This window comes from Stegostoma tigrinum, chromosome 10, assembly GCF_030684315.1.
Source record: "Stegostoma tigrinum isolate sSteTig4 chromosome 10, sSteTig4.hap1, whole genome shotgun sequence".
Lineage (NCBI taxonomy): Eukaryota > Metazoa > Chordata > Chondrichthyes > Orectolobiformes > Stegostomatidae > Stegostoma > Stegostoma tigrinum.
Genome location: NC_081363.1, coordinates 85638543 through 85650636, shown reverse-complemented (window position 1 = coordinate 85650636; position 12094 = coordinate 85638543). Strand labels below are relative to the sequence as shown.

The window sequence follows — 12094 nt, the reverse complement described above, 5'->3', positions numbered from 1 at the left end:
AACGCGGAAAAAGTCAAAAGGAATTATTTCTGAATTTGGCATGGTTGTATTTTACAGTGAGTGGTGCAATCAGTACTAAGTAGAATGCACATTTTGTTTTATCACAGTGATTTTTTTCTCATGCCGCAGGTAAATGTCATTTTTGTTAAAAACACTAAAATGCATTTTTTAAAAACTGAGTAATGCCACATGTTATTTTAAACTTGTTGGCAAAACCTATTAACATGAGAACAGGAGATGATTCTATCCTGTATGCATTTGAAAAATGGTGTCTTTCATTGCATTGCCAAAAGAAATGCCATTTTAAACCTGTGATGAAAATTGTTATTCAGAAAGCACTTTCAAATAGGTATGAAGTATTTTCCATCTGATGCCATTACTCAGCCATTTCCTACTGTATTTCAGATGATGGAAATCATTCCGACAAGACCAAAGAATTGTTTCCGTGGTCTGAAGCTACAGATAACAGTAAATCAAAAGGCAAAAACAGATTGACTGGAAGAGCCAGAAACTTTAAGTAAGTAAAAGAACAGAAGAGATTGACTTTGTATTCTGTGAGAAAATTAACGATTGTTTCTTTGTATGCAGCATCAAACTGCTGGGAATTCTGTTCCTATTGTTATGAAGTTAACATCATATACGCCAGGTTCTTAAAGCCTACAAAGTTTCCAACTCCTGTTCAAAAGCACATTGGGATAGGCACAGGCTACACTCACTCCAATAACACTCAGGAGAAGCTGGATTTTATTTCTAAACAAACAAAGTTTTGAAATCAGGAAGTGTTATCTTTGGTCAAATATGGCACAAAGTAATCCAAGAAAAATTGAAATCAGTTAAGATCAGGGTAAAAATTCCATTATGGCACCTGGCACATTTTTGAGGATGGTTGTTGAAGGGCAGCTACATGATATTGCTTCAGGAGCTCCTTAGAGCAGCATCCTAGGTCCAGACATCTTTCCTTCATTCAGGCTGTTCTGTGCAGAATATCCTGCTCGGTTTGTAAATTCGCAGTTAGTAAAATCATCCATGTCCTTGTATCAAGACCCAAACAGTATCCAGTCTAAATTGATAATTAGTATTTGTGTCATTTGGCCCGCGAGAGCAATTCCAATCAGATCCTCAGGACAAACAACAGTATTTCCACATTCTGTTTCTCACCATCAACATTCTTGAAGTCACTTTGACCAGGAACTTGGTCATAAATGCAGCATCTGTTAGAGGCTTAGTATTCTACAGTGTACCACCTTTCCATCTCCTAAAGGTGTTCTGGATACTGGCACAATCTTCCATCACACTGAGGGGGATTGCTCCAGCAAATTCTTTCCTGTTAGTCATGTAGAAAGCACCAAGCTGTTCTCACTGACCTTGTTAATTATCAGCCTTGAAGACAGTTCCTCATTAGCTTGTTTAAGAACTGTGAATGCATGACCTATGAAGATTAGAGGATCCGCAGAGAAAGTGAAGGAACCTGCATTTAATACATCTGACCGTCACCAAAACCAAGTTGGTTATTAAAATATTCCACGACTTTTTACAGCAAGTAATTTGATTTAAAAGCATTACAAAATTTGAATGGGTAGAATCTGAACAGTCCTAAGCTGTAAGGGCCAGCTTGTTATATTTTTTAAAAGTATGCAATAAGTAGAAACTATAGCTTGGGTTCCCTGAATGTTTGAGTATTCAGTCTTCTTCAAGCTGATAATTCAGTGTGGAATTCGACTGTTTTATTGAAAACAAAGACAAATTAAATTAAATCCAAGTTGTGTAATGGCACCGAAGCCAAACAGTACTTTGTTTCCCATCTTGTAAAATAGCAAAATATAAAAATAGTATCCTTGTTTGCTGTGGAGAAAGAGTAATCAGCTGGGTTAACTGCATATGGTATTCACTGTGAGAACTAAATCAATGGTCATGCCCTTGGCTTTTTCTGCAAATGTATGTTGGGAAGCTGTGGATGCGTCAGCATGACAGGAGGAGTCTGCCCATCAGGGCTGCTTGTCTTTAAACTATATTGCTTAGTACAGAAACACGAGGTAGAACATTTGTTTTCTTTCCTCGTGTATTTAAATATGTGGCAGATTAAGGCCCAAGATTTTCCTAGTGGGCTTCCAGTAGGCAAGGTTTAACAATTTGCGAATGGTGCAAGTTATTAGCACAGTTAGGATTTTTACACATTTACTACACAGACCACACCTGATTAGAGCTGTGTTATTCAGTTTGACTGGTTTGAAAGCCATGCAGAAAGTTATGACGTTAGAGAGTCAGAGGGCAGAGGTGAGTGTAGTGGTCATCACTAAGGAGAAGGCGCTGCAGAAGCTATATGTGGATAAATCACCCGGACCAATTGGACTACATGGCAGAGTTCTGAAGGGGGTAGTTGAGGAGATTGTAAGACATTGATGATGATCTTTTAGGAATCACTGGAGTCAGGGTATTGATAGAGACTCATGATAGAGCAAAGTGTACAGAGGACTCTGAAAGTGTGCAGATGGATATAGATAGTTTAATTGAGTGGGTAAGGGTCTGGCAAATCGAGTACAGTGTTGATAAATGTGAAGTCATCCGTTTTGGTAGGAATAACAGTAAAAAGGACTGTTACTTGAACGGTAAAATATTGCACAGCAACATGCCGCAGAGGGAACCTGGGCATCCTTGTGCGTGGTTTGGTTTGCAGGTGCAACAGGTAGTTAAGAAAGCAAGTGGAATTTTATCCTTCATTGCTAGAGGGATTGAGTTTAAAAGCAGGGAGGTTATATTACAGCTGTATCAGGGGTGTACAGGGTGCTGGTGAGGCCAGATTTGGAGTACTACATGCAGTTTTGTTCTCTTACTTGAGAACGGGTGTACTGGCACTGGAGGAGGTGCAGAGGAGATTAACTAGGTTGATTCAGGAGTTCAGAGGGTTGGTTTGTGTGCAGCAACTGTGTAGACTAAGATTACGTTCATTGGAATTCAGAAGAATGAGGGGGGTATTTTATAAAAACACAAAATTTTGGAGGGAATAAATTTTGGTGGGTGAAACTAGAAGAAATGAGATCAGTGACTGCTCTGGGAACAATGTTCAGGGTTGGGTGCCATGGTCCATGACAAGATAGGAAAAATTGTCAGAGTTGGGGCTCAGCATCTGCAAGCGGTAGGCCAGTTTTCGATGTATAAATTGCATCCTCTTCAGGCAGCAGACTGGATAACTGTGTCCGGTTTAGATCTAAGGGCACAGAGTGCAGCAAGCAGAATGAGACAGATTAGAGTAAGAGAGTGAGGTAGAGAATTGAATTGGCTGATGTCATGCTGGCAGTTCTCACTGAAAAGACCAAGTGGGTAAGAAGCCAAAGGGAGAGCTCCAGTAGGAAGGATGATATTGAAAATGCATTCAAATACCTGTGGAGCAGGAGGACTCCTGACCCAAAGACGTGGGCACAGAACCAAATGTGACGGAAGAAGTGTTCAATATTGTGCTAAACTTGAAGTCCATTAAGGCAGGGCTGCAAGGAGATAAAGCTGAATATTTGGCTAAGAACAGAATGTTCAAGATCAGAGGTGGGGGATGGGGAGTTCATGTGAACCACATTAGCAACAGCCAGATGAGAAGCAGCGGCAAAATCAGGGAGAAGGGAAGGAAAAGTGAGGAGGATTCTGGAAGAGTGTCAGTGCCCATGTATTGTTTAAGTGTGTGATCCTTAACACTGGAAAGAGAGAGATACAGTTTGTTTGTTGAAGTGTCAAAAGACAAAATTAAACTGTGAAGTAGGACTGCTTTGAAATCGAGTCAGTGATGCAGAAAAGAAAGGCTGAGAATGTGCATGTGGTGAAAATAGCTCCAGTCTCCATCTGTTCAGAGGCTGGGCGATCTGGGCATATGTTACTGAATATGGCTGAAAGTGACCCAAGTCGATAACAGACTTGATAAAGTAAGTTATTTTTGTTAGTCCATGGGAAGTGGCCAGTGCTCACTAAACCAACATTTAATCCCCATCACTAATTGCACTTTAGAAGCTGGCGGGACACAGCTGTCTAAAACCACTGGAGTTCTTAGGGTATCAGTGCACTCAAAAAACTGTTAGTGATGAAGTTTGAGTATTGATCCAGTAACCTTGGAGGAACAGTGAAAGAACTGAACACTGAAAGAACGTAAATATTTTATATATGTGTGTTATGGTGGCTGAGTGCTAAGCACTGCTGCCTCACAGCACCAGAGACCCGGGTTCAATTCTATCCTTGGGCAGCTATTCTGTGTGGAGTTTGCATGTTCTCCCCGTGTCTGCGTGGGTTTCCTCCAGGTGCTCCAGTTTCCTCCCATAGTCAAAGATGTGGTTTGACTATGCTGAATTACCCATAGAGTCCGGGGATGTGCCGGTTGGGTGAATGAGCCATAGGAAATGCGGAGATGGGGTAGATCTGGGTGGGATGCTCTTCAGAGGGTCATTGTGGACTCTTTAGGTTAAATGGCTTGCTTCCACACCATAGGGATTCTATTCTGTATTTTCAAGTCAGGATGGTGATTGCTAGGAGGCGATCCTGGAGGTGGAGGCGTTCTCATGTTATATTCTGCCATTGTCCTTCTAGATGAAAGTAGTTATGGATTTAGAAGATGTTGTTTAAGGAGCGTTACAGAATTTCTGCAGTGCATCTTGCAGATGGTACACACTTCTAATGCTAAGTGTCGGGAGTAGACTTTGAAGATGTAGGCTGTTTTATCCTGGATAGTATCCAGCTTCTTGGGTGTTGTTTGAGCTGCACCCGTTTATCACACTCCTGACTTGTGTCTTATAGGTAGGGGACAAGGTTTTGGGAGGCAGTGAGTGAGTTGCTTAAAGAAGAATGTCTAGGCTTTGAACTGTTCTTCAAGCTGCAGTATTTGTATGTTTTCATTCAGTTCAATCTCATGGTCAATGGTAGCTACTGCCCCAACCTACTCCTGGATGTTGATGGTGGGGGATTCCACAGTGGTAAGGTCAAAACATAATGGGTTCCCTCTTGCTGTATGTGGTCAATGCCTTGCACTTGTTTGGCACTTGTCAGCCCAAACCTTGATGCTGCATTTGGATCTGAACTGTTTCAGTATCTAAAGAATGATGCTGACACTGTGCTACACCAGTGACCATCTCATTTCTGACCTTATATTGGAAAGTAGGCTGTTAATGAAGCAGCTAAAGATGTTTGGACCTAGAAAACTACTTTGACATCTCTACATGAGTTCTTCATGGGTACTAAGGCATATGAACTCCAACAACCACAACTACCTTTTCCTTTGTGGTAGATATGACTTTAATCAGCAGAGATCTTTGCTTCCCCTCCCCCATTCAGTTCCCATTGACTCCAGTTTTTCCAGGGCTCCTTGATGCCACACTTAGTCAGTGCTGTCTTGATGTCAAGCACATCCCTGAATTCTGCTTTTTTGTTCATGTTTGAAATATAGAAACATAGAAAATAGGTGCAGGAGTAGGCCATTCAGCCCCTTGAGCCTGCACCACCATTCAATACGATCATGGCTGATCATGCAATCTCAATATCCCATTCCTGTACTTTCCCCATACCCCATGATCCCTTTAGCCACAAGGGCCATGTCCAGCTCCCTCTTGAATAGATCTAATGAACTGGCTCCAACAGCTTCCTATGAGAGAGATTTCCACAGGTTCACAACTCTGAATGATGAAATTCTTCCTCATCTTAGTCCTGAACAGCTTACTCCTTATCCTTAGTTTGTGATCCCTTGTTCTGGATATCGCCAGCATTGGGAATATTCTTCCCACATCTCGCCTATCCAATCCCATCAGGGTTGTATATGTTTCTATGAGATCCCCCGTCATTTTTCTAAATTCCAGTGATTACAGGCCTCATCGATCTAGGCTTTCCTCATATTTCAGTCCTGCCATCCTGGGAATCAGTCTGGTGAACCTTCACTGGACTCTCTCAACAGCAAGAATGTCTTTCCCCAGACGAGGAGACCAAAACTACACGTTATGCTTAAGGTGTTGCTTCACCAAAGCCCTGTATAACTGCAGCAAGACATCCTTATTCTGATACTGTCATCTTCTTGCTATGAGGGCCAGCATGCCATTGGCTTTCCTCACTGCCTGCTGTATGCCAACCTTCAGCGACTGTTCCACCATGACACCCGCGTCTCATTGCATCTCACCTTTTCCTAAACTTCTACGATTCAGTTAATAATCTACCTTCCTGTTTTTGTGACCAAAGTGGATAACCTCACATTTATCCGCATTATATTGCATTTGCCAAGTATTTATCCACTCAGCCAGCCTGCCCAAGTCACCCAGCACCCCCTTGGCATCCTCTTCACAGCACACACTGCCGCCCAGCTTAGTGTCATCTGCACATTTGGAGATATTGCATTCAATTCCTCTGCCCTAATTGTTAATGTATATTGAGTAGCTGGGATCCCAGCACTGAACCCTATGGCACCTGACTCATTACTGCCTGCCAAGGCCCATTTACCCCAACTCTGTGCTTCCTGTCTGCAAACCACTTCTCTGATACCATGAGCTTTAACTTTATTTACTAATCTCTTGTGTGGAACCTTGACACAAGCTTGTTGAAAGTCCAGATGCACAACATCCACTAATTCACCATTGTCTACTCTACTGGTCATGTCCTCACAAATTTCCAGAAAATTTGTCAAGTATGATTTCCTTTTAGTGAATCCTTCCTGACTAGGACAGATTCTGTCACTGCTTTCCAAATTCTCAGTCATGAATCCTTAATGATTGACTCCAGCATTTTCCCGCCACCAATGTAAGGCTAACTGGCCTATAATTCCCCATTTTCCTTCCCCCTCCTTTTAAAGACTTGAATTATATTTGATACCCTCCAGTAGAGTCTATAGAATGCTGGAAAATGATCACCAATGCATCTGCTATTTCTAGGGCCACTTTTTTAAGTCCTCTGGGATGCAGAGTATCAGGCCCTGGGTACTTTTCAGGTTTTAATTCCAACAATTTCCCCAATACGGTTTCCTGACTAATAAAGATTTCCTTCAGTTTCTCCTTCATGCTTCTCTCTCTGCCCCTCTAGATCTCCTGAATATTATTTATGTCCTCCTTAGTGAAGACAGATCCAAAGTATTTGTTCAACTGGTCAGCCATCTCTTTACTGCCCATTATGAATTCACCTGATTCTAACTGCAAGGGACCTATATTTGTTTTCACCAGTCTTCTCCTTTTCACATATCTATAGAAGCCCTTGCAGTCAATTTTTATGTTCCCTGTAAGTTTACTTTCATATTCTATTGACCCTTTCTGAAGTAAACCCTTTGTCCTCCTCTGCTGAATTTTAAATTTCTCCCTGTTCTCTGGTTTGTTGCTTTTTCTGGCCAATTCATACGATTCGTCTTTGACTTTAACACTGATCCTGATTTCCCTTGCTAGCCATGGTTGAGCCACATTCCCTGTTTCACTCTTACACCAGACAGGGATGTACAATTGTTGAAGTTCATCCATTTGTTCTTTAAATGTCTGCCATTGCGTATCCACTATCAACCCCTTAAGTGTCCTTGGCCAATTTATCGTAGCCAATACATGCCTCTTACCATCAAATTTCTTCAAGATCCTAGTTTCAGATATAATTGTGTCACTCTCCATCTTAATGAAGAATTTTACCATATTACGGGCACTCTTCCCCAAAGGATCTTGCACCACGATGTTGCTAATCAACCCTCCCTCATTACACAATACACAGTCTAGGATGGCTTGCTCTCTAGTTGGATCCTCGACATATTTATCAAGGAAACCAGCCCTCATACATTCTAGGAAATCGTCCTCCAATGCATTGCTACCAGTTTGGTTAGTCTAATCAATGTGTAGATTGAAGCCACCTATAATAACTGCTGTACCCATACTCTAATGCATCTCTAATTTCCTGTTTGATACTGTCACCAACATCACAGCTACTGTTTGGTGGTCTTTACGCAAGTCCCACAAATATCTTTTACCCTTCAGTTTTCCGTAGCTCTACCCATACAGATTCCACATCATCCAAGCTAATGTCCTCCCTTACTATTGTGTTAATCTCCTCCATAGCCAGCAATGCTTACCGACCTCCATTTTCTTTCTGTCTGTCTTTCCTGAAAATTGAATGTTGAGTTCCCATCCTTGGTCGCCCTGGAGCCAGGTCTCTCTCTTCCCACTTTAATCATATCCACTAATAACTGTTTACGCAGTTAATTCATTCACCTTGGATTGCTGTAATGTGGTCGGGAGCTGAGTGACCCTGCCGGAACCCAAACTGAGTGTCATTGAGTAGGTTATTGTTGTGTAAGTGCTGCTTGATAGCACTGTCAGCTATCCCTGTTTACACTTACATCACTTTGATGATAATCAACAGTACATGAGTAGCATGGTAATTAGCAGATTGGATTCGCTGTGTTGGTGATTGCCTCCCCTTAGAAGTTTTGGGCAATTATTTTCTGCATTGTGTTGAAATTGGGATTTCTTCCTTTTAGAGAATTATTGAAGGGATACACAAGGTGTAGAGCTGGATGAACACAGCAGCCCAAGCAGCATCAGAGGAGCAGGAAGGCTGACGTTTCGGGCCTAGACCCTTTTTCAGAATTTTTTAAAGTTCACTTGTGTGACTGGGCCAGCATTTATTGCCTGTCCCTAATTGCCCTTGAGAAGGTGGTGGTGAGCTTTTTTTTTGAACACCTGCAGCCCATTTTCTATAGGTAACCCCACAAAGCCCTTACGGAGGGAATTCCAGGACTTTCACCCCGTGGTACTGAAGGAATAACAATGCATTTCCAAGTCAGGATGGTGAGTGGCTCAAACATTAATTTGCAGCTGGTGGTGTTCTCATGTATCTGCTGCTCTTGTCCTTCTAGATGGAAGTAGTCATGGGTTTGGAAGGTGCTGTTTGAGGCACCTTGGTAAATTTCTACAGTGCATCGTGTAGATCACACACACAGCTTCTACTGAGCCGCTGTGGTGGAGGGAGTGGATACTTGTGGATGTGGTGCCAGTTAAGCAGGCTGCTTTGCCCTGGACGGTGTCAAGCTTCTTGAGTGTTGTTGGAGCTGCTCCTGTTCAGGCAACTGGGAAGTATTCCATCACTGTCCTGACTTGTACCTTGTAGATGGAAATCAGGTTTTGGGCAGGCAGGCATTGAGTTACTCACTAAAATATTCCTAGCTTCTGACCTGCTCTTATTTCAACACTTTTGTCTGAACCACAGTCAGTGGCCTGGTGGAACTCAAACTGGGCATCAGTGAGAGGTTATTGCTATGGGGAGGCGATAGCCTCGTGGTGTTATCACTGGACTGTTAATTCTGAGACCCATGGGGACATAGGATCAAATCCTGCCATGGCAGATGGTGGAATTTGAATTCAGTAAATATCTGGAATGAAGAATCTAATGATGACCATGAATTCATTGTCAATTGTAGAAAAAACCCATCTGGTTCACTAATGTCCTTTAGGAAAGGAAACTGCTATCTTTACCTGGTCTGGCCTACATATGACTCCAGACTCCTCTGGGCAATTAGGGATGGGCAAATAATGCTGCCCAGCCAGCGACACGCTCATCCCGTAAATGAATAATTTTAAAAAAGATGCTGCTTGAGAATGCTGTTGCTGACACCTTCTGTCGTTTTACTGATGATCGAGAGCAGACCGATGGGGCAGTGATTGGCTGTTGGATTTTTCCTGCTTTACAGGACGGACTTGGGTAATTTTCCACATTGTCAGAGAGATATCAGTGTTGTAACTGTATAAGAACACCTTGGCTACAGGAGTGGCAAATTCTGGAACACAAGTTGCCGGAATGTTGTCAGGGCTCGTAGCCTTTGCACTATCCAGTGTCAGCAGTCATGTGGAGTGAATCAAATTGGTTTTTGTAATGCTGGGGACCACTGAAAGAGGCTGAGGATTATCCACTTAACGCTTTTGGCTAAAGAGTGCTGCAACTGCTTCAGCCTTACCTTTTGCAGTGATATTTTGGGCTGTTCTGTCATTGATGATGGAGATATTTGTAGACCCCACTCCTCCAATGAGTTGTTCAATTGTCCTCCATCATTCACAGCTGGATATGACAGGATTGCAGAGCTTAGATTTGATGCATTGGTTGAGGGATCGTTTTGCTCTGTCATTTGCTGCTTATGCTGTTTAACAGCTTCACCAAGTCGACATCCCATTTCCATATATGCCTGGTGCTGCTTGTGGTATGTCCTCCTGCATTCTCCATTGAGCTAGGTTTGATCCCCAGGCTGGATGATGATGGAGGAGTGGAGTTATAAGCAAAAATACCAAAAGACTGTGTGTATGTATGTATATATGTGTAATCTTCTAATTTATAATCTATAAATACAATGCTTTTTATTAATTTTCTATAAATAATCTCCTATACTCTGTTCCCAAAATTAAAAGTTATTCAACACAAGCTCACTTATTGGGAACAGTCTTGCATCTACAGTGCTTTTCAAAAATTAATTGCAAGAAATTGGCAACTCTCCAGAGTTCTTGGGTCTAATTCTGCCAATTTTACATCCTTTTCCGTCAATATTTAATGTTTAAAGTGAGTGGAACACGTATCATGGTACTGACTGTCATAGGCCCAGCAACAATACTGAAATTAATACTGAAATTAATTCTGCAGAACCAACCAGGTAACGAAGGTTTAATTCACATACAATTCATATTTCAGTGATTTTTTTAAGCTAAAGCGACTCCTCACATGATTACCTGTGCCTTAAAGTGTAATAGATTGGGGTCTTCCAGCACATAAGCGCCCTGGTTACGTTAGAGACAAACATCACCTTATAGTGGAAGTTAACTCACTATGTTGTACTTCTCAACAACATTAAATATGAAAATGCTCCAGAGTATACCAACTGTCCAAAAATAATTGTGACTATCATTCTTGTGCTGGCTACATAGGAGAGAGCCCATCAAATTGGTCCCACTTCTACCTTTCAAACAATGATTGGTTCCTCATGCAGGAATACAAAAGAATATCGATGCAAGAGGTGAGTAAGCAACATTCTGACAAATGGAGTAAAATGTGAGCAGGCTCAAGTGGCTGACTACTGCATCTAATTTTTCTTTTTGATGTTTTATGAAATGTCAGCATAACCAGCTAAGTCAGCATTTATGGCCAATCCCTACTTGCCCTGAGGACAGATAAGGACCATTCACATCTCTGTAGGTCTGGAGTGACATATAGACTAGACCATTTAATGACCACAAATATCTTTTTCTAAAGGACATCAGTGAAACAATTGACAATCAACCATAGTTACGTGGTTGTCACTAGGCTTGCCTTTCATTGTTATTGAGTTCAAATTTCATCATCCTCAGAGCATTAGCCTGGAATTCAGGATTACTAGTCCAGTAACATCACTGTGCAGTTGAATGCCCAATTTGGGCCTGCAGAAATTATTTTCTTTACACCTTTGCTGCAAAACGTTATGACTACTGATTTATTAAAGTCAACTACCATTGCAGTCAGAGGCTGAATTAAGCTAAGGTTTGTAATGAGTTTAAGTATAGTATAAAATACAAAGAACAGATAAAGTTTTTTTAAAAATTACATTCAGGCAGAAATTCAGTGGTAACGTTCCAGTCAGGAGGAAGGCTGTCAATTCACCAGACAATCATAAAAGCTTGAAATTGTCAATCACTTGAACTGCTAATTGCTTACTGCTTGATGCAGAAAACTTTCCAAATACCTCTGTTTCTGAATGCAGCTGTACTTGTTCTCCACGCTTATCTACACAGGGTCAAGATCAATAGTGCTCTTGGAGAGTACCTCTACAAACCGAGGTGTCAGTTTTTAAAAAAATATTAAGTAGCCAGGATGTAGAGTTCATTCAGCTAGAAGCCTCTGCACTTCTCCTTTACTGTGTCTGTCCTTTCTGCTGCTGCTGTTTCTCTCCCCTGCTCCCCAGCCGCGTCCATTCATTCCCTGAGTCTGTACCTGGTTCCAGCCCAACGCAGAGAGTGCGGTTGGTGATTGTTAAACGAGATCTCCCACTGCTTTTAGCTGTCCTCTTCTCCCTCGCCTAAGTTCAGTCGCAATGTGATGATTGCAGTGGGAACAGCCATAATAACTGCTGCAGCTTCTCCAGTCATGCATTCCATCTGTCCTG

General features: G+C 41.9%; 1 protein-coding gene across 13 annotated transcripts in view; it reads left to right on the top strand.

Annotated features, from left to right (window-relative positions):
* LOC125455939 (coiled-coil domain-containing protein 9-like) overlaps nt 1-12094 on the top strand; it is a 186608-nt gene that overhangs the window by 137627 nt on the left and 36887 nt on the right. For all 13 annotated transcript variants that reach the window (XM_059649345.1, XM_059649346.1, XM_059649340.1 and 10 more), the window contains one exon: nt 406-517. In XM_059649345.1, coding sequence (XP_059505328.1) covers nt 406-517 — 112 coding nt within the window. The remainder of the gene's footprint in view (nt 1-405; nt 518-12094) is intronic.